This window comes from Vicia villosa, unplaced genomic scaffold (assembly GCF_029867415.1).
Source record: "Vicia villosa cultivar HV-30 ecotype Madison, WI unplaced genomic scaffold, Vvil1.0 ctg.000976F_1_1, whole genome shotgun sequence".
NCBI classification, from domain to species: domain Eukaryota; kingdom Viridiplantae; phylum Streptophyta; class Magnoliopsida; order Fabales; family Fabaceae; genus Vicia; species Vicia villosa.
Window position 1 is genome coordinate 211,493 of NW_026705440.1, and position 23,266 is coordinate 234,758.

Consider the following 23,266-nt stretch of genomic DNA (forward strand, 5'->3'; position numbering starts at 1 on the left):
GAAAAGTCAATATTATTGGTTTTAAATTAAACCAGTAAATATGTGTTTTTTTTTTTTGTTCTGATAAATCATTACTCATTATTCTTATTTATGTGTGTTAGTGGATGATTTAATATAATTTATGAGTTTTAATATTGAGAGTTAAATCAAATAATGATCATTTATTCAATATTAATTTATCATTAATAGACTTGTTCTTTTATTTTTTAGCAATATTAGACAAGAGAATTCAATAAGTATTAAAATTCAAAAGTATGGATAGTACTATATATTTATTGGAAGATTCAGACTATCCAAACTATTTCATAGCATGTACCATAATTGTCCTATATGTTTTAACGTTTAATTTCCATTGAAAAAATGTTATCTTTAAAATATAGATCAAAAAGAAAATAATAGAAAAATTAAGGATTAAATATGAGAATGTTTAACATGATTTAATAGTGTGTTGAATATGATTTAATTGGAGTCTTTTTTTTTTTTTTGAGAGTTTTTTTTTTTTTTTTTGAAATAAGGAAAACTTTATTAAATCAAAAAAAGCACTTTAAGTACAAGCGATCCCAATCGGATCCAGCCACTAATCACGCATAACAGACAAGAAAAAAAGGTAAAAAGAAAGTAAAACTATCCCCCCTTTATCATTAAGATGGCTATATACTTTCTATGTTTCTTTTTATTCCACCCTCTATACACCAGTGTATCTATAATTTTCCTTCCTATTGTAGTGGTATCAATAGGTTCTCCAAAACTCTTGTTGTTCCGAATCTTCCAAAGCTCATAAATTGTTTCTGAAACCGCCATTTTGAGAATAGCGGCTCTAGCACCTTTACCCTTTATCCCCGGGAGCATGATGGACTTGTGCCCAATTCAGAACCTCCATCTATATCCTCTTCATAGTGTCACATTCAAAAAACAGGTGATTAATTGACTCTTCCCTTGAACAAAAACAACAATTTTTGTTATCAATCATTCCGTATTTAAATAATCTATCCTTCGTCGCTAGCCTTTCGTGACAAGCGAGCCATAGGATAAAGTTGGCATGGGGTCTCGTGACAAGCGAGCCAAGAGAATTCAATAAGTATTAAAATTCAAAAGTATGGATAGTACTGTATATTTATTGGAAGATTCAGACTATCCAAACTATTTCATAGCATGTACCATAATTGTCCTATATGTTTTAACGTTAAATTTCCATTAAAAAAATGTTATCTTTAAAATATAGATCAAAAAGAAAATAATAGAAAAATTGACATGAACACCCTGGAGATATATTCAACTTCACTTCTTTCAATATCACATTCCAAAGTTCTAATTCACCTTCCTTACTTGATTCCTTCAATAGTGGACTCATATTCATCCAACAAAACAATCCTGCATTCCCTCTCAAACATTCTATTCCAACACTTTTCAAACCTTCAACTATCATTTCATATCTCTTCTTCAATCTTTCCCTATTAATCCTAATGTACTTGAGCGAGATGAGAGAGAAAATTCCTTCCGTCTCTCTCACTTCTCTCTAACTTTCTTCTGGTCTGGCGAGTCTTATTAGGGTTTTTCAAGATGGTATTTAAAGGCAATGCAGGAGTGGGAGGATGGCAGAGAGTGGAGCAACGTAGGAGGATGTCCCAGCGATGGGATATTGCAGATGGTGGTAAAGGAAAGGCTGAGTTTGGGGAAGGAGTCAACATTGTTTCATTCTTCGTGTCTGAGTTCGGGTCTAGGTGGAAGGCGAAAGACTTGTTCTTTGAGTTCAAAGATTTCGGAGAGATTGTGGAGTTTGTGATTCCACCGAGGAGGGATAGGTACGGGAGGAGATATGGGTTCGTAAGATTTGCCAACGTGAAAGACATCAAGTCCTTGGAGGTTAAGTTAGATAACTTGTTCCTTGATGATCGGAAACTCCATGTTAACCTTCCTAGATTCCAGAGAGTACCAGTGGCTAAAGGTCATTCGGAAAAGAAGAAGGAACAGGCTTGTGATCAAGGTGTGGGAGAAGGGAAGCATTCTTGGAATGATAATGTGGTTAGGGGTTTTGGTATCGGTAGATCTTATGCAGAGGTGCTTAATGTCAACAAAGGTGGTAAGTCATCAGAGGACCCACGGTCTTGGTCTAAATCCGTGGTTTTTACTCCCAGTAGTGAAGATTGTAACATTTACAGTAAGGCGTACACAGGAACCTTCATCAATCCTGGTGATGGTGAGGATATTAAGAGGATTTTTCTAGAGGAGGGTCTGTTCTCGATTAGAGTCACTCCTATGGGACCAAACCTCTGTCTTCTTGAGGATTTAATCGATGGAGAGATTGAGGTTTTTTTAGTTGAAAGGAAAGGTTGGTGGGAGCAATGGTTTAGTTCCATTAAACCATGGGTACCTTCAGATGTGGATAAAGAAAGATTGGCTTGGCTCAACATTAGAGGTATCCCTTGTCACGTTTGGGGGGAAAGTTTTTTCAGATTGTTGGCAGATTCTTATGGCAGCTTTATCAAATGTGAAGAAGGAACAGCTTTGAAGGCTAGGTTGGATGTGGCCAATATTTGTATTAAAACCTCTATTTTCAATAGAGTGGAGGATACGATTAAGTTGGTGATAGATGGAGCGGAGTTCACCGTCAATATCTGTGAAGCTTTAACACCTAAGTCTGAGGTGAGGAATTTGAACGTGAGAATAGGTGAGGAGTCAGACTCTGAGGAGTCTTCCCTTTCGGCGGACGGTGCGTTCTCTGAAGCGTCTGAAGGGGAGGCGCAAACGGTGGAGGAGGAAAAGGTGCCGTCAGATCGATGTGATGTGTCGATGGTAGGTCAGTCTTTTGATGAAGCAGATATCCTAGGAGGCCACAATAATCTTTCATCAAAAGGCAAATTGTCGGGGGAAGAAAAGAAAAAGGGAAGTTTTAACTTTTCTGCAAATCTCTCTTGCTCGAATTCCGAGGGGGAAAAGTCAAAGTCTATTAAAGGGACCTTGTCTAAAGTAGACTGTAGCAGAGTGGGGGATTCTTACGAAGTGGGGCCACCTTTTGTGTTAGAACCGGTTTTAGTTTCTGGGCTTAATGGGCCAAAATCTGGAATGGGCCTGACTGGTGGAATTGGTCCATTTGACAAAGCTTGCCAAGATCTGAGTTTGAGTCATAAAAGTCTCCCTCCTTTACAGAAAAAGAAAAAGAACCTTAAGTTGAAGAAAGTAGCAGACCTGGGTGAAAGAGTGGAGTCTTCGTACTTTGCTTGTATTGCCCCAAGAAAGTCGCAGTCAAAGGAGGTGCGGAATGGAGGTTCATCATCCTCGTCGGAGGATCCCATATCATCTGGTGAGCCTTTCCCTTTTTCTCTTGCCGACTCGGAAATTCAGCGATGCAATAATCGTTTAGCAGGAAACTCTGAAATTGGAAGGAGGGTGTGGGAAACTATCACAGGTCTGGGGGTAGTCAGTGCTAAGAAGGATTCGGAGATTGTGAAACTAATTGATGCTATGGAGTTGAGGGATAAGGAGGGTGTCAGTGGGAGGAAGGTGATAAACAACACTGATTTATGAATCTTTTATCTTACAATATAAGGGGAGGAGGTTTGTCTTCTAAGAGGAAGAGAGTAAGTTTTATTATTAATTCTTATAACATTGATGTCTGCTTTATTCAAGAAACTAAGCTCTCGGTTTTCTCTGATGCTCTTGCTCGAGATTTTTGGGGCTCTTCTGATGTTGAGTGGACTGCGAGTAATTCGATTGGAACGGCAGGGGGTATGGTGATCTTGTGGAAAAGAGGTTCTCTTTCCCTAAACTATAGTTTTGTGGGAAATGGTTACGTTGGTGTTAATATAGACTGGAAAGGTGTGCCTTACAACCTCATTAATGTGTATGCGGCGTGTAATAGAGCTGAGAGGAGTATTACGTGGAGTTCAATTTTATCGAGGAAATTTAGTAGAGTAGGAGAGGAATGGTGTGTCGTTGGTGATTTTAATGAAGTCTTGAGTAAGGAAGAACGTAGAGGAGAAGGAATGCAGCGCTTCTCTAGAGGTATGGAGGATTTTAGGAATTTTGTGGGCAATATGGAGCTAATCGACCTAAATTGTGTTGGAGGGAAATTTACTTGGTTCAAGGACAATGGCAAGGCTTTTAGTAGAATTGATAGATTTCTTTTATCCAAAAAGCTCATTGAGGCGTGGGAGATATGTGACCAAAGGATAGAGAAAAGAGACTTCTCGGACCATGCTCCTATCCGGGTAGGAAGAGGGAAACTTGATTGGGGACCTAAACCGTTTAGGTTTTCTAATGCGTGGTTTAAACATGAAGGTTTCAAGGAGTTTGTGGAGTTCGAATGGAAGAAGTTGCTTGTTAAAGGGAGGGGCGATTTTGTGCTCTATGAGAAAATGAAATCTTTTAAGGAGAAGCTCAAAGGGTGGAATAAGGAGGTTTTCGGTTGGATTGATTTAAAGATGGAGGAGGATAGGGCTGAAATTAATTCGAAGGATAAAGAGTTGGAGGATTGTCTAGGAGGCCATATAGATGATGTTGTGAATGATAGAAGGATGGCTTATCGAGATCTTCGTAAAAACATGGAAATTAAGGAGTGTATGCTTAGGCTTAAATCCCGCAATCTTTGGTTGAAAGAGGGAGATAGGAATTCTAGATTCTATCACAATTCCCTAAAGGAAAGGCAAAGGCGGAACGGGATTACTTCCATTGAAGGAGAACATGGGAGGGTAGAAGGTGTGGAAGGAGTCAAAGAAGAGATTGTCAATTACTTTCATAATTTTTTCAAGGAAGAAGACTTTTGTAGGCCGGTCCCGGAGGGTCTCCCCCTTAATTGTTTGACCCAAAGTGATGTGATTTGGTTGGAGAGAGATTTTTCGGAGGAAGAAATCAAGGAAGCCGTTTGGTCTTGCGACGGTAATAAAAGCCCCGGCCCGGATGGGTATTCTTTGGATTTTTTCAAGTTGAATTGGAGGGTGGTGAAGGAGGATGTCATAAAGTGTTGTAAGGATTTCCATGATAAAGGTGTTTTAACCAAAGCTTGTACCTCTTCTTTTATTACGCTTGTTCCAAAAGTGAAGAATCCTCAATTTCTAAAGGAGTTCCGTCCCATTTGCTTGGTTGGTAGCTTGTATAAAATTGTATCTAAGTTGTTATCGGCTAGACTTAGATGTGTGGTGGGAAAACTTGTTTCGAAGAATCAAACGGCGTTTATTCCGGGTAGAAATATCTCGGACGGAATCCTTATAGCTAATGAGACCCTTGATCTAGCTAAAAGGAGACGTAGGAGTTGTATGGTTTTGAAGGTAGATTTCGAGAAAGCCTATGATAGAGTGAGTTGGAACTTTACTAGATTCGTTCTCCAACGCATGGGATTTGGTAAGAGATGGTTGAAGTGGATGGATAGTAGCATTTTCTCTAACTCGCTTTCGGTGCTTGTCAATGGAAGCGCGACCAAAGATTTTATTGTGGAGAAAGGACTCCGTCAAGGGGATCCTTTGTCCCCTTTTGTGTTTGTCCTTGTGATGGAAGTTCTAACGGCATTGATGCATCGAAGCAAGGTTTCGGGAGAGTTCCGTGGCTTTAAAATTAATGAGAATAAGGAGGTGGATTTATTACAATTTGCGGATGATACTTTGATATTCGCGGAGTGTGATTTGGCAAACCTTTGGAGTTTGAAAGCTATCTTTAGAGGCTTTGAGTTGATGTCCGGTCTTCGTATTAATTTCCATAAGAGCAATCTTTTTGGGGTTAATGCGGGTGAGTGGTTTATGGAAGCCGCGGCTAGCTTTCTCTCTTGTAAAGTAGGGTCATTACCTTTTAAGTTTCTAGGAGTGAGGGTTGGTGATAATCCTAGAAAACTTTCAATGTGGAAAGACTTTTTAGTGACTTTCAAGAAGAGATTATCGTCTTGGAAAGGTAAGAACCTTAGTATGGCGGGGAGGGTGGTGTTAATCAATTCGGTTATCAATGCTTTACCGATTTACACTCTTTCATTTTACAAGGCTCCAAAAAAGATCCTAGATGAAGTGTGCTCTATTCAACGTAAATTTCTTTGGGGAGGAGGTGATTTGAAGCGCTCCGTTAATTGGATAGCATGGGACACGGTTTGCAAGAGTCGGGAAGAGGGAGGATTGGGTGTCAAAAATATGGAAATTTTAAATGTGGCCTTACTTAGCAAATGGAAGTGGCGTATTCTTACGGATAATGGGGCGGTTTGGCGAGATCTTTTAGTGGAGCGTTACGGAAACGTGAAGTTTAAGGTGTTGGTAGGAGATGTATCGGTGGTGGATAACAAAGATTCTATATGGTGGAGGGATCTCATTTTGTCGGATAACTATGAAAATCTTCTTATGGATAATTTTTCTAGTGTCGTTCGAGTCAAAGTGGGAAATGGGGACTCTATCCCTCTGTGGTATGCGGAATGGATGGGGAAGCAAGCTCTCATGAAACTCTCCCCTGCTCTGTTTTCTTTGGCTGCTAACCATTTAATGCAGGTTTCTGAAGCTGGTGCTTATGTAGATGGTTGCTGGAAGTGGAACTATAGTAGCCTTTTTACGGTAGATGGCGCTGCTCAGGTTCTGCCCAGGGAGACCACGGATGTTCAGCCACAAGCTGCAGCATCAGCGTCTGACTGTGCTGTCCGCCAATCTTCACAGCAGCAGCCGCCTTCCTTTTTGCAAGCGTCTGCCACGGCTGATGCAGAGCTTGGCAATGCTATGCAATTAATTCGTGCCGACATGGATAGTATATTTTTAAAGGAGGATGAAGAAGATTCGTTCGGATGGAGGCTTAATGTGGAAGGAGTTTTCACGGTTAAATCTTGTTACGAGTTTTTAAAAGGAAAGCTTTCGGGTCCTCCGTTGGCCGAGGAGAAGGTTAGAGCCCTTTCTCATCTTTGGAACTTAAAAGTTCCTTCTAGAATTCTATTTTTTTGTTGGCGTTTTATCCACAATAGAATTGCAACAAAAGACAACCTAGTGAGCCGTGGAATTTTGAACGAAGGGGTAGATTCCTTGTGTGTTTTTTGTTCGAAGGAGGAGGAGAATATTGCGCATCTCTTTTCTATTTGTGAAGTGTCCATCGGTATTTGGCGTAGAGTTTTTATGTGGATTGGTGGTGGGGATTTTCTGTCTTTGGTTGATTTCTTGGACTTCTTCTATAATTGTTCCAAGATTAAGTGTCCAACTAAAAGAGTTATCATGGCGGTGGTGTGGATAGCAACGGTTTGGACTTTATGGCTAAAACGGAATGCTATGGTTTTTAGAAGTGAGTCCTTTAGTTTCATAGATTGTATGTCGGAGATTGTTCGGGTTTCTTGGTGTTGGTTAATTTCTTTTTATAAGATTTTGCCTGGGTGTAATTTTTATGCTTGGAATACTCAACCTCTTTTGTGTTTTGTTGAGTAACTTTGTTTGTATTGGGGCGGAGCATCCCTTTTGCTCCCTTTAATTCCATTGCTTATTGAAAAAAAAAATATGAGAATGTTTAACATGATTTAATAGTGTGTTGAATATAATTTAATTGGAGTCTTTTTTTCTTTGAGAGATTTAGTGATGATTAAATTTAAATTTTATGTTAAAAATTGCTATACATTATTATTAAGTGGTATAATATTAGAGGATTTGTAAGTGTTTTACTAGCAAACTAATTATTGTAAATTGATTGTTTTTTAAATAAACATCATACTCGATATTATTTTAATTTTGTTGTTATATTATAAAATATTTTAATTTATGGGTCACAATTAGTACAATACTATTTTATTTGGCTTTTTTTTTTGTGTTATTTGGTGCAGGAACCAAAATACAAAACATTTAAGTTTTCCTAAGAGCTACGTAAGCTTTGACTTTCTCATTGCACTCGGGAATACGTAGGCACGGAATTTTGAAATCATGTCGAGCTTAATATTAAAAAACCCAAAATACATTTTCATTTCTTTCACTTTTTCTCGCGTAATCACTACAAGAAAACATTGATTTTGCCATGTGAGTTTTCTAGGTGAAAATCACCTAGCAAACATGTACTTGCACAGTGATTTTCACCTTGCAGCATAATTTTTTGTATGAAAGAAAAGAAAAAGATTTTCCCTCTCGTAACAGATGGGTGAAATTTGAAATTTTTTGTAGATAACGTTGCGAAGTATTATTCACCCCGCAACTAAGTTTCAAAAAAAGGGTGGAAATTAAAGGTTGGAATTATTGTGTGTCAGGTGTGGTAGGTGACTGTTTGGCACTTTTTCAAAGGGAAACATTGCGGGGTGAAAGCCATGCTGCATGTCCCAATGTCTCTTTACCTTGCGGGGTGCAAAATACTTCGCAAGTTTTTTTTTCAAAAAGTTGATAGGATAATATCTGAACTTTACTTATGGCACTAAGCACAAGGCAGGCTTTGACTAACACAAAATTTGTGCGGTGGGAGTCATTTCGTAACTCTAACCGACAATAAATGTTGCGGGGTGTGTTTCAATTTGCAAAATTATTATAAATACCAATTTTTCTCTTTCATTTTCCACACTCCATTTTATATCTCAGTTTTCCAAATACCCATTCTCTCTTCCACACGTACTAGTTGAGGGTTCATTATTATATACACCCAAAATCTCTTAAAATTTTCATTTTTATCACAAATCAAAACCTCCTAGCCCCAATTTTGTAGCTGGTTCAAAGTTTTGTCATCAAACTCATTTTTAAGGTATACATCTAAACGAAATTTGTTGTTGTTTATCATGATAAAATTTGTATGATTTTGTGTATAAAATTTTTGTGATTGGTTGAAATGTTAGAGTTTATGTTTTTAGGGTTTATGTTAGAGTTTATGTTTTCAGGATTTATGTTAGAGTTTATGATTTGGTTGAAGTATGATTTTGTGAATAAAATTTCTATGATTTGATTGTATTATATAATGCATCAATGTTAAATTGGTTTATATTATACTGGATCAATATTTTTAGGTTTATGTAAATAATTTATTTTTTTCGTTTATTTATATATAAATAAATATTACATTTAAAAAATACAAAATAATATATGTTTCTAAACAGAAAATTTTAATATTATATTAAAAACATATTTTTTTCATTTTTTATATATAAATGAATGTTTTATGAAAACAGAAAAGTATTATTAATATTATATTTAAAAAAATAACTGTATTATTAGTATTATATATTAAAAATATAATTAAAAAAATTCCAAAACAATTTTTTTTATAAAACAGAATATTTGCTAGGTGAATTTCACCCCGCAAGTTTCTGTCAAATTTGCACAACTCCACTTGCTCTGCACTACAAAAAATAAGTTAAACAGCGGAGGTTACTTTAACATTTAGCGGGGGTTTCGGACCCCCGCTAAATACTTAGCGGGGGTTTCGGACCCCCGCTAAATACTTAGCGGGGGTTTTTAAAACTGTCACAAATAGTATTGCCACAAACAATACACGGGAGTTTTTTTTTACTCCTGGTATCGTATAGATATCGCGGGAGTTTTATTTCAGGGGGTTAGTAACCCCTTTTATGTGAGATATTTTTATAAAACATTTACAGCATTATTTATTAAATTTTGTATATTGTAGGAGTTCTTAACCTCCTTTGTTATTGATTTAGTTATGAAATTCTATAAGCTCATTATTATCACGTGTATTTAGTATTTATAAAAATATGTTAGAAATATAATCAAATCTCTAATTTAGAAATATAATCAAATCTCTAATTGACATCATATGTAAAATATTCAACCATTTTTTAAAATATCCACAAAATTTTCATTAAATCAACAATCCAAAGAACATTAGACATTGATATTTTTTAATGGAACATAGACATAATTCAACATTAATACCTCAAATAAATTATAATTTTTAAAGCAGCTTAAAATTCATTAAATTCTAAATATACGTTGGCAGTAAGCCAATGTTTCTAGCATTTGATGATGATCTTGCATCTAAAGGTGGGCTAGACATACTATCATCCAATCATTAGAAATGGTTGCATATTTTCAAGGGTTACCCTATTTTTAATCACACTAAAAATAAAATTGCTAACATTTGATGATCTTGCATTTAAAGGTGAGTTGCTCACAGTAGCATCCAATGGTGAGTTAGTCATGTCTTCATATTTGTAATACCATCATTCATTGCTTGCATTTGATGATCTTCTTGCACCCAAAGATGAGTTACCCACACTAGTATCCAATGGCGAGGTAGGCATGCTTGGTGAATTATGAAAAGTCGGAGCATCATTTACCTAGTAAAAACATATACACTCATAAATGATTGCACTATTAAAAACAAAACATAATTAAATTCAGTTAAAATTTTTTTTTTTTGCATGAAGATAACATTTGTTTGATAAAGAAAATTTTCTTTCAAGTAGAGATCAAAACTATGACCTAAAATACAGCCCAACTAACTTTGAAAACCAGTAAACATAGAAATTTTAACAATGAGCAACATAATTACTAGAATTATATCAACAATACTTGTAATAACTAGAAAACATTTATAGTCTCCAAAACCAAAACTGTTTGGGGTATCTACATGAAAAGCAACAAACGAAACATTATAAAAACTAAGTTAACAAACTTTAAAATTTCAAGACAGTGAGAATGCTATAATCAATAAATCCCTTCAAATAGATCAATTTTATGTGTGAAACACATTTAGTTAATTAATATGACTTAAGATATTGACTTTTAATTTTTTATATTGTTGCCATTAAACCTAAGGGATAAAAAATGTGACATAAGCATTTCAAAGTAACACATTTGAGACATGTAGCAAATCATTTCAATGCAAAGCATTTAAGATATGTACTTAAAGATTTCTAAGTAGCACAATTAAGACATGTAGCAAATCATTTCAATGTAAAGCATTTAAGGTATATATTTCAGCATTTCAAAGTACTCTCGAAGTCTCAGCCTAATGTACTTGCAGCAGTTGTGAATACCCATGACTTATAACAAAAATATTGTATAAACTACGCATTCATATATAAAGATATATTACGTATCATCTTAGAATAGAAGTGAACATTAATTTTATGAAAAATAGTATATTTAAAGGAAACTTACATGTGGTTTATCAAATAGGCCAGCTAATTTTTCAGGTATCTTCCCTTCCTTCATTATGACATAGGTTTGGAATGAACTCAAGATGGTTTGAATTTGAGATTCTAAGTGGCTGTACTTCTCTTGCCAAGGGTTAGATGATGATAGTACTGCAACATTAGGTGAAGAATAACTCAAATCTGAAATTCGCAGTCTAGTGTTCCTAAATGCTCCAGTTGGTACTACTCCCATTCCCATGCAACGCACTCTCCCAGAATGCTCTGGTCCAAGCACTCTACCGAGAACATCTTGAGGAGAAACTTCTGATTCATCATTAGTACTTTGTGTCAAACCCTCTTCTATTTGTTCCTACATAAGAATTCAATTTTATAAAGTTTATATTTCATGTTTAAAATACAAAGTACATAAAAAACAAAATATTCAATATAAACTTACAACTATAGTCTTTGCAGCATCATTTACCAATGATCCATCTTTTCTCTTGTGAGTTTCAATGTATAATTTTCCACGACTCGGTAGTTGCCCAGTTTCCATAAACTAAAATTGAAAATAACTTATTAGATCATTTGCATTGGTAAAAATATATTCTAAAAATATAAATTAATGTTATTACCATCTCGTATCTTTTTCTCGCTAGAGGTTTAGAACCGCCGGTATGAGGAATAACTTGCTTGCTTCGACTTTCTTTATTTCTTTTACAAAGGTCCTATAAGAAACAATAATTTATAAAGTGAGTAAATTTTTTAATAATCATCATACATTCTTCCAATCATTTAAAATCCATGCATTTAGAGTATATTAATACTCCTTTAAGACATACATCTTTAAAATATATTCAGACTTGTAACATTACTTAAATAGTGTTTGGCAATTTTTTTTACTCAAATACACCTATAATATAACACACAAGATATAGATTGACCTTATTAGTTACTATATAATTCAATACTAGCCTAAAGAATCGCATAAACACGATATTAGTAAATAAAACAAAGAAAAACTTCAAGCACAAATAAAGCAAAATTTATTAGTTTACTAAATAGCTGCTAAGTATGATGAGGCAGAATGCATCACTGATGGTATATAAGCATTATAAACATGTTTTTGGATCTATTTCATAGTTGGCTGAGAATGTGGATTATCCTTTAAATTAAAAAAATAGGATTTTTTTACAATTGTTACTTTATATTGCCACTTTTACAGACAAGATCACATCATTAGTAATTGTTACTTTAATTTGAACTCAGAAGGTTCTAATATAGGTGCAGCAGTTTTCAATCAGATCTGGATCGACTTTGAATCAATTTAAATTTATTAACTAGTTGTAGCGAAAATGGTATCGTTTTCAAACTGACAGTATAAAGTGGATTAGTTCACTTCATTCAGTTAACCAAACACACTCTTCCTCCCTTATCTAAATTTATACTAGATTAATTCCTCCATTATATAACTTCACTATGTAAATTCATTTGCATGAAAATGTTAGGATTATCTAAATTAATAAAATTGAAAATTCTAAAAGTTATCACCATTTTAAATTTTATTAGTCAAAGATATGCTACATTAATCAAATGAGCATCTACACAAACAATAATCCAATCAAAGTAATAAAAAATTATACCTGTGTCTCTGGCTTTAGGCGATAATTAACAAAGTGAGCCCATTGAATTGGATCTATACCCTTTGGAGAGTTACTAATTATCTCATCTCTGGTTTTAGATGTATCATAAAATTCTTCCCATACTCTTTGCCTATTTGCAGCCCACTTTTTACCAATACTCATCTTACAATATCGTTTTGCAAGTGCTTCGGTAGTCCTAAATAAAAATCGAGGCTATAGAGAAAATAAATGTTAGTTTTATATCATTTGTATTAAAATATATAAAAACATTTTTGAAAATAGGAATTATATAAACATACAGCATATACCTTTAGAAATGTTTGAAAACATTCCTCAAAATAAAAATTAGGAATGCCCATTTTTCCGGACCACCTTTCAAAGTTGATAGGAAACAGCTTGCAATTAATTTCCAAACAACCACAATATCCCGCAAGTACCGCTTGAGCATCACCATATGCAATCCCTTGTGCATCAAATTCCACAATTATGCGTTCTTCTTGGGGTAAGTTATTGACTTCCTTAACCTTGATCTTGATCTTCTTGATGACTTCTTTAATATCTTCAAAAATTAAAAGATTTAGATAATCAAAAGAAAAAACAACCTTTTAAAATTATTACAAGTAAATATGAAACATACCTATAACTTGAACACACCGATGTGTGTTAGACTCTCGCCTAACACATTGTGAAGGCACTTGAGATTCTTGTGGGATATCATGAGTTGAAGATGAATCTATTGGTGTTGAATGGTTCAATGAAGCATGAGAAGTGTCTTGAGCAAATTGTGTGGACTCTCTAGGATTTGGCATCGGTGAAGGATGAACCACATCTTGAATCACATGATTTGTAGAACATTGTTGTGGAGGTGCTGACTTTTGTGGATTTTGGAAGCGTTTGACCTTTACCATGGCTGTATATTCATAAAAAAGAGGAAAATATTAGATCTAAATACAATACATTAATAGATATGCATAAATATACAGTATAAACCCCATAAATAGCAACAAATTTAAAGATTCTATATTATTACCTTTAAATAAAGTATAATACATATTATTTTCTATTGGGACATGTGTGAAGATGTTTACAAGTTAGAAGACAAATTAGTGTCAATCATATCATCATTTATATCATTTGTAGCCAGTTGAGCATACTCATCATCAATATTTACAATTTTCTCAAGTAGTTGCTCTTGGTATGGCTCATTTACATATCCAGCCTCTTCGACTTCCTCGCCCATTTCATATAAATCTCTTGGTTTTAAATGCACAACAACACTCCATCCTTCATTGACCACATCATCTACATAATACACCATTTGTGCTTGAGATGCTTCAATATAGGGATCATGGTCTTCACGATCACCAGTATGAATTAATCTATCAAAATTAACACAATTAAAATTCCAAGGATCTTTTTTATACCCTCTATCCCTTGTTGTATCTGCCCACTTACATTTAAAAAGAACAACCTTAAACTGACCATAATAGTTAATCTCAATAATATCTTCTAACTTCCCATAATAAGGCAAGTCTGCTTGTCTTAAGTTCTTATCAGCACTACTCGAAACACAAGATGTGTTGGATGTTAAAAACACACCACTATTTTGTGTTTTTAACCCCTCTTCTCGAGTTAAGGTTCGAAATTTGTACCATTAACATTGTATGCACTAAATCTTATTGCATTGTCCAATGGTCCTCGAGCTAGAAACTTCATATCAACTGACATAGTCCTTATTGCTTCTGGGTTCAAAATCTAAATAAAGTAGTTATATTAGTAAGTTTAAAAAAAAAATATGAATTAGAATTATAGCCTTAGATTGATTACTTACCCGTTTTTCAAACCAAGCAACAAATTCTCTACTTACTCTCTTTTCAATATCTGTAGCTGATGGCCTTCTTGACCTTAAACTCCTCTTTAAGAATTGTCTAAATTCCCTACATGAATTAATTTTAATACAATTAATGCTCATGCTAGTTTATACTAAATATTCTAATCAAATGTTGTTTATTTCAATTACTCACTCAATAAATGGTGTGACTGTTTTGCAATTTAGAAGCACATAGCGATGAGCCTGTTGTTTTTGCATTTGAGATAGAGTGAAATTTGATGAAGCCCCTACTGGTTTACCCATTTGAGGGAAGATGGTGGAAGCATAAGAAGGCTCATTTATTTCATCACAAACACGTCTAGGTCGGTTGAATCTTGTCTCTATATCTTCAAGGTATCGTGAACAGAAATTAAAAGATTCTTCAGCTAAGTACCCCTCAGCTATAGAACCTTCGGGTTTGGCCTTGTTACGTACAAAGGACTTCAAAGGACCCAATTCCCTACAAAAATTATGGATTTTAGATGTAATAAAGTTTGATGAGTATAAGAAATATGATAAGTTAATTTTTTTTGAGTGATTTACCTCTCCACAGGATACATATATCTGTAATGAACCGGACCTCCAAGTTTTGCTTCCTCTACTAGATGCACAGTCAAATGAATCATAATTGTGAAGAATGATGGAGGAAATAACATTTCTAAATGGCAAAGTGTGGACACAATGCGGTCTTGGAGTATTTGAAGTTCAGGAAGATTTAAGCTTTTACTATAAAGGATTCTGAAAAATGAACAAAACTCCACCAAGACTGCGATAACATGGTTTGGTAACAAATTACGAATTGCTAATGGTAGTAATTGTTCCATTATAATATGACAACCATGAATTTTTAACACAAATATCTTTTGTTGCACTTCATCAATGCATCTGGAAATGTTACTTTAGTAACCGTCTGGTACCCTTAAATTCTTCAAAGTTTTAAGAAACAGCTTTTTGGTGTTGCGTGTTAGTGAAAGCAAAGCAAGGTGGTAAATCCCTCTATCATCAGGCCATAGATCACGCCTTAATCCCATTTCTTTCAAATCTTTTCGAGCATTGAGATGATCTTTTGATTTAGACTTGTCATTAAGTAGAGTATACAAGACATTGTCACATACATTTTTTTCAATATGCATAAAATCCAAATTGTGACGCAGTAAATTTAACTCCCAATACGGAAGTTCAAAGAATATGCTTTTCTTCTTCCATTGCTTAACTACTTGTCTATTTCTTTTTCCCCTCCTACATGTAATATTAGGATTTTCCATTTGCCTCAAAATGTCAGATCCAGACAATTTTAATGGTGGATTTCTTTCCTTCACACCTCCATCAAAACGAACACGGTTTAATCTAAACCTATGGTTTTTGCTTAAAAAACGACGGTGACCCATAAAACACCATTTTTTACTATGCGGAAGACGACAAGGTTCTGCATCAAAGTTACAAGTAGGACAAGCCAACCCAGTATATGTGTTCCACCAAGAGAGAATACTTAAGCCCGGAAAGTCACTAATTGTCCAAAGAAGAGCTGCTCGCATTCTAAAAGTTTCATTAGTTGATGCATCGAAAGTCTCAACACCATCATTCCAAAGATCTTTTAGCTCTTTCACTAGGGGTTGTAAATATACATCTATTTTATTTCCAGGCACCTCCTTTCCAGGAATGATAATTGATAAGATGAAGGATGTGTGCTTCATACACATCCACGGAGGAAAATTATAGGGAATTAAGAAAACAGGCCAAATACTATATGAAGTACTCATCTTACCAAAAGGATTAAAACCATCACTAGCAAGTCCTAAGCGAATATTTCTTGGATCAGATGCAAATTCAGGATGTATCGAATCAAAATTATTCCATGCCTCACCATCCCTAGGATGCCGCATCAACCCATCCTTATTATTTTCCAAAGCATGCCATCTCATATGCTCTGCAATTTTTGAACACATGAATAGTCTTTGTAATCTTGGTTTCAGTGGAAAGTAACAAAGAACCTTTGCTGCTTTCTTCTTTTTATAATTTGGATTCCATCTGGATGTTCCATAATGCTTGCATATTTCCAAGTTCTTTTCTTCATCTCCCAAATTCAACATACAATCATTTGGACATGCATCTATCTTTGTATAATTAAGACCAAGTTTTTGAATGGTTTTCTTAGCCTCATAAAAAGAACGGGGGAATTTTGCTTGTTCAAATGCGCCTCTCAATAGATCAAGTATCATTTTCATTGCTTTGTCACTTAATCCACACAAAACCTTTATGTGATAATATTTAGTTAAAAATTCTAGTTTTGTGTACTTACTTCCTTCATAAAGTGACTGATTTCCGTCATCGATAAACTCACGAAAACTACTCTGCTCCTCCCTTAACCCTTCATTTAATATATCAGGACCACCCAATGGTTGTGATTCATCTATATTAGTGGTTGGTCTATGGTTCCCAAATGCATCATTGATCATAGTTTCCATTGGATTTTCAAAGCAAAACATCTCTTGCACAATATCTTCGTTTCTTGAAGCAACCGGCAGTCGCTTCTCGCCATGAAGATCCCATATGACATAGTTTTTGGGAAATGGTCTACAAAGCAAGTGATCCTTAACTACGTCTCTAGTTTCCCATTTTAAAAACCCACATACAGGACATGGACATCGTACTGTAGGGTCCTTCTTAAAAGCAAAGTCTAAAAATATATTCAAGCCATTTAAATATTCGTTTGTATTATGTAGCTTAGCAATCCAAGACTTGTCCATTGATAAAGATACCTATATAAGTTAAAGAATGAAATATAAAAACCAAAACTTATATTATTCAATGAAAAATTATCACCATGATTGAATGAAAGCATCGATAAACTTTGTAAATAAAGAAAAACAATTACAATTTTTCTAACTAAAGCATGTGTGAAAATTTTATACTTGAATATAATTTATACTTACCTATAATAGTTCATTAATGTAAAGAATGACTAAGAAAATAATTCTAGACAATAATAATTAAATTATTTATCTTGACTAGAAAGCGTTCTTTAATTTGTTGACTTAAATTGCTTTTCTTTGCACTAGACTTCCAATGAAGATATTCACTAACAACAATAACAATAGAAGTACATTAGTTCATATGCAGCGAGAAGATTTGTTGCTATATTTGTTCAATCAGTTGCCTTCATTAGCTCAAAATTCTTATTACCATGTCATTTTACAACCAATTGAATGAAAACTTTAAAATATTATCACAAAATTGTGAATCATCTAACTCATCCATTTTAAATACCTTTCTTACTTCATAGAAATATTAAATCATAAATAATTGAATATAATCACAAATTATTAAAACCAAATAACAAAATAATCAATTAAAGAAAATCTCTTTTTTTTTTAATTGTAATCATTTAAAATTAAATCACAAACTATTAAAACAAAATCATTGACAGTTATAAACATTATTTACAATGTCTAAGGTAGAAAAAATGTCCTGCAAATTACAACTTCTTGCAATCACTTTTTTTGTTATAAACATGGCCACGTAAATATGAGGAAAAAACTAAAAGGCTGTATGGATTTTAATTAGGGTTAAATAAGTTTTTAGTCCCTATAAATATGGCACTTTTCACTTTTAGTCCTTACAAAAAATTTCGTCGAATTTTGGTCCTCCCAAAATTTTCCGTCACGATTTTTAGTCCCTCCCGTTAGATTGCACTAACGGAGGCTTACGTGGCACGCCACGTATGACGCCACGTTAGGCAAAGTCAAAACTAAGAAAAAAGACAGATTGCGGGGGTTGTAAACCTCCTTTAAATAACTTAAAAACAATAATTTTAAAGCACCAATTCCCAGCGTTGTCCTTCTTTTTTTGCCTGAATTTGACGAACAAATTCAGGCACCAATTCATTCCATCATCTTCAAAATCCCATGCTCCATGCATCACATACAAACTAGACACAAAACTACTTCATATTCAAGACACAATTCTCTTTATAAAACAATTCTCATAATCAACATATTATAATAAAACCATTTGATTACATGAGAGAGTAATACATTCTTTTCAGCATGCACGTTTGGTTCTGCAGCAGCAACAACTCTTGGCTACCTAATGTGAATGTAACACTGTCAAAGGTGGAATAGATATTCAGGTCAACATTGAAAATGATTGTACATTACAAATAGAAACTAAATTCTAAAGCTTTATACATTTATTGTCTTATATAATGGTAACAAACTACATATCTTAGCCTTAAGTCCTTGTGTAGCATTCGTATATAAAGCATTTAAGAAAAGCATGAGTGGAAGCACCATATTTTACTTGCAATTTTTATTCTTTTTAATGGGCTTGTGACATGATCACAAATTCTTTTTATTCAATAATATTGCTGCATATTTATTTTACTCTTGTTCTTTTGGTGATTTTAGATTCTATACGGAGTGTCGGGGAATGAAGCTTCTTAGAAAGCGTGATATATCGAAGGAGAAATATACTAATGCTTTTCTTGGATATGGACCGGAAGACTCACACTTTGTTATTGAACTCACATACAGGCGGTGCCGGAGGTCTATAACATATACCATGAACAAATTTCAGCAAAAGCCATTCTATTCCTCTTTGATACTTTGCATAATCATTTTCAATTCAATGATGTAGATTTTTAAATTGTTTATTGACATAGAACTACCAGTTCTATAAAATATAAATTATGGTGATATCCTATATATATATATATATATATATATATATATATATATATATATATATATATATATATATATATATATATAAGACCACTTATATTTTACTTCTAATCTTAATTGTCATCCAAAATTTATCTCACTCTATCCTATTAAACTTTTTGTTTTCGTTTCATACCAGGTACATCCAAACTGGTGAAATTTTTGCAAAGGTAAACAGATAAATTATTATTCAAATCAATCTTTTTTTTCAACTAACCCAACAAATTGAAGAAACTGTCATTGTAAATAAGTGGCTTGCATTTCAGGTGTCAAGTAGGAGAGAAAGCCAAAGGAATGTGAGGAAAAATATAACAACAATGATCATCATCTTTACAAAACAATTTCAGCATTAGAATCTCAAGTTATATTTTTGCGTGAAAGCATCTCAAAACTGTTAGAAATAATGAGAATGAAAAAACGTTGGCAGTAAAATGCAAATAGGAAAGGGATCTTACCGCAACAACATGCAGCATCTATCGCCATTTAGTTAGTGATCTTATGCTTGTTGCAAATGTTGGAGACTCCATGGTTGTTATATGCTTGTGGTTGTAATGGTAAGAGTGCTAGCTTCTTACATGTATATATAGTATAATACTCACATTTGTAGATGCAGTAGTTAATTATTACATGCCATATAGTTAATTATTACATGCCATATAATATGACTAATTAGAAAATTTTGTGAAGCTACAAAAGTTGTGTGAAGCTACAGAGGCTTGATCTCAGAATGAACTAGTTTACTTGTATGTTTCCTAATTTAGTTAACAATCTTATGAATTTAGAGCTGCAATAATTAAAAAATAATATATTTTCTAATTTAGTTAACAATCTTATGAATTTAGAGCTGCAATAATTAAAAAATAATATAGCAAAAGTTGGCACGAATAATTTTGGATTGACAATACAAAAGTTTGTGTATGTTTCCATTCATTTTTTCTTTCATGTAATTATTAATTTGGGTTTATTCATGCTTGTTATTAACTTTTAAATTAGATTAAATTAAAAAATTGAAACTTTTTACACCCAATTTTCTCATTAATTCTAATATTGTTTTTTTTTACTAGCGAAATTTCTACCATGTAAACTAATCAAAATTTTGTATTACATTGACTCATTTCTCCATCTGTTTCTCTCCTTTTTCTATCATATTATTATCCATTATTTTTTTCTGTTATCTTCCTCTCTTGCATACATATCACACACACCCCATTAAAAGTGTCAATATTCTAGTGCATACAAATCTAGTACACCATCACTGCAGAGTCAACAAATAAAAACCAATATATGTAAATCCTGTGACTAACACAAGTTATTAAATCAGGAAAACAAGTTATTAAAATGTGCGTATGTGTATCAATGTATGTAAAATTAGCTTTGAGAAGTTACTGCTGATGCAACTATTGAAAAATCTGGAAGCAGAATTGATACAATGGAAAATTCAAAGTCTATTGTTTTTTAAGTTATTTAAAGGGGGTTTAAAACCCCCGCAATCTTTCTCTTTTTTTTCTATTATTTACCTTAACTTACGTGGCATGATACGTGGCGGGCCACGTAAGCCTCCGTTAGTGGAATCTAACGGGAGGGACCAAAAATAGGGACGGAAAATATTGCGAGGACCATTGTTTGAAGAAAAATTCTGTAGGGACTAAACTTGAAGGTTGACATATTTGTAGGAACCCCTAACATATTTAACCCTTTTAATTATGAAGCAGATAGTTAAAGGAAAAAAATTTATTTGCATATATCCTTTTACCACCTTATTTTCTATTCAATTGAATTAAAAATCTAAAAATATTCTCATAAAAGTGTGAATCATCTAACAAAGAATCTTAAATTCCACAGTTGTGAATATTCTAACTCATCAATTGAAAATACCTTTCTTATTAAAACAAATCACAAAAATTAAATCATAAATCATTAAAACATAATCACAAATAGTTGAAAACCAAATAATAAAAGAATCAATCAAATCTCCCCATCCTACAATAACTATAAAAATAAATTAGTACAAATATCTTTTGACCACCCTATTGTTTTATTCTCACAAAATAGTGAATCACCTAACTCATTAGTTTCAAATCTCTTAATTACGGAAAAAGAATATTATGTCATAAATTAGTTAAACATAATCACATATTATTAAAATCCATTAATAAAATATTCTATTAAAAAAATCTCAAATAATTTAAAACTAAATAACAAACTTTTAAAACACAATCAATGAAAATTATATATCTCTAACTTTTTGTAAAGTAATTTTGGAAATTTTATATACACTATAAGGTAGAAGCAATGTACTGGAACTTACAATTTCTTACAAAGCCACATGTAGTATGACTATGAAAAAGTTTGAATCACATATTGTTGTAGGAAGAAATTAGAATCATTGCCTACAATAGCACTTATGTCCATTTACTTATTTTGTATTCAATTGATTGAAAATCTAAAAAAATTATCACAAAAGTTTGAATCAACTAACTTAAGAGTTTCATATTCCTTTCTTGCTAAATAATAAAAACCAAATAATAAAGGAATCAATTAAAGAAAATCACAAATCATTAAAGCACACTTAGTAATCATTAAAGTAAATAGACTATTGAGACAAAATCAATGATAATTATATAATTAACTTAGTTACCTTGACTAAAAAGCGTTCTTCAATTTGTTGTGAGTCGAATAATCCTTCTTTGCACTAGATATCTAAGGGAAATCTCTCTTTCCTACAATAACGATAACACTAAATTAGTTACCATGTAGCGAGAACACGTATTTGCATATTTGTTGAATAACTTACTTGCATCAGCATAAATTTCTTTTTACCATCATATTGTGTATTGAATTGAATTAAAAATATAAATATTCTCACAAAATTGTGAATCATCTAACTCATAAGTTTCAAATTTTTTCTATCATTTCTAATAAAATCACAAACTACTAAAACAAAATCAGAGGAAATTTTATATATCTAAATTGCAAATTAATGTTGGTATTTATATACCACATCTAAGGTAGAAGCATATTGCTATTATGAAATATATAGTTACAGGCAGCAATGTATGTCTTTTGATATTCAATTGAATTGAAAATGTAATATATTATCGCAAAATTGTATATCACCTAAATCATTAGTTTTAAATTTCTTTTTTTACAGGAGATGTGTGCAATTTCAGAAAAATAAATCTGATATGTTAAAACATAATTATAAATTATGAAAATTAAATAATAAAATAATCAATCAAAGAAAATAACAAGCTATTGAACCAAATTTGTAATCATTCAATAAATCACTAACTTTTAAAGCAAAATGAGAAAAACATTACCATAAAATAAACCAACAATTTGCAGAAAGGGATGAAAACAAACCCCAAACCTCAAAATAGTTGGAACTGGAAGGCGTTGATTAGGAGAATCAGTCTTTACCACTTGCAATCTTGAAGAGAAAAAAACCCAGGTACAGAACACGCACCAGAATGTTGTGCGATTTGAAGTGGGTTTCTTAAAAACTTTCTTGCTCAGGGTTTAGATCTTAAAAATAGAGATTCAGAAAGATTTGGAGTGTTTCACAGTGATTGATTGAACAATTGAAAGGCGTTATAAATTTTAGGGGTTTTTGATTCAATTGAAAATCCGACGAATTTTAGGGGTTTTGGAATCGATTGAAAATCTGAGAGGGATTTTAGGGTTTTGAAAGAACAAGGTGAATAGTGAATGATTGAGATGGTGTAATAGAAATGGAAAGATGAAAAGAAGATGAAGCGGTGAACTGAAAACGATGAAATGGAGAAGATGAGGCACAAAGGAAGGGTTTCTTGTTTCTTCTTTTTTTCTTCTTCTGAATGGTACACGATGGTTATGATGAGTGATGAAAAATCTGAGCTTTTTATTTTTTTTTAAATTATAATTTTGATAGGATATATTAAAAGATCCTAAAAGTGAAAAAAATATTTTTTTAAGATATTCTTATTTTCTATTTAAAATATTTTGACATATTATTAAAGAGATTATAAAAATGCATTCCCTTTATTTTTTT

At 33.1% G+C, this 23,266-nt stretch overlaps 2 protein-coding genes and 1 long non-coding RNA gene across 3 annotated transcripts; all 3 read right to left on the bottom strand.

The window, feature by feature from the left end:
- Nucleotides 1–10,997: 10,997 nt before the first annotated feature.
- Nucleotides 10,998–14,926, bottom strand: LOC131632641 (uncharacterized). The gene is made up of 9 exons (XM_058903386.1): nt 14,670–14,926; nt 14,477–14,582; nt 13,676–14,400; nt 13,283–13,555; nt 12,954–13,204; nt 12,646–12,858; nt 11,638–11,730; nt 11,460–11,561; nt 10,998–11,372 (listed from the first exon to the last, which is right to left on the bottom strand). The coding sequence occupies exons 3-9, from the start codon at nt 13,695–13,697 to the stop codon at nt 11,013–11,015; spliced, it is 1,314 nt and encodes a 437-aa protein (XP_058759369.1). The 5' UTR covers nt 13,698–14,400; nt 14,477–14,582; nt 14,670–14,926; the 3' UTR covers nt 10,998–11,012.
- A 488-nt stretch (nt 14,927–15,414) lies between these two features.
- LOC131632633 (uncharacterized) lies at nt 15,415–17,262 on the bottom strand. Its single transcript, XM_058903379.1, has one exon. The coding sequence runs from the start codon at nt 17,260–17,262 to the stop codon at nt 15,415–15,417; it is 1,848 nt and encodes a 615-aa protein (XP_058759362.1).
- Nucleotides 17,263–17,512: 250 nt separating this feature from the next.
- On the bottom strand, nt 17,513–23,099 carry LOC131632642 (uncharacterized). Its single transcript, XR_009293064.1, has 3 exons — nt 22,607–23,099; nt 21,875–21,956; nt 17,513–17,594 (listed from the first exon to the last, which is right to left on the bottom strand). It is a non-coding gene; the product is annotated as an uncharacterized LOC131632642 (long non-coding RNA).
- Nucleotides 23,100–23,266: the final 167 nt, after the last annotated feature.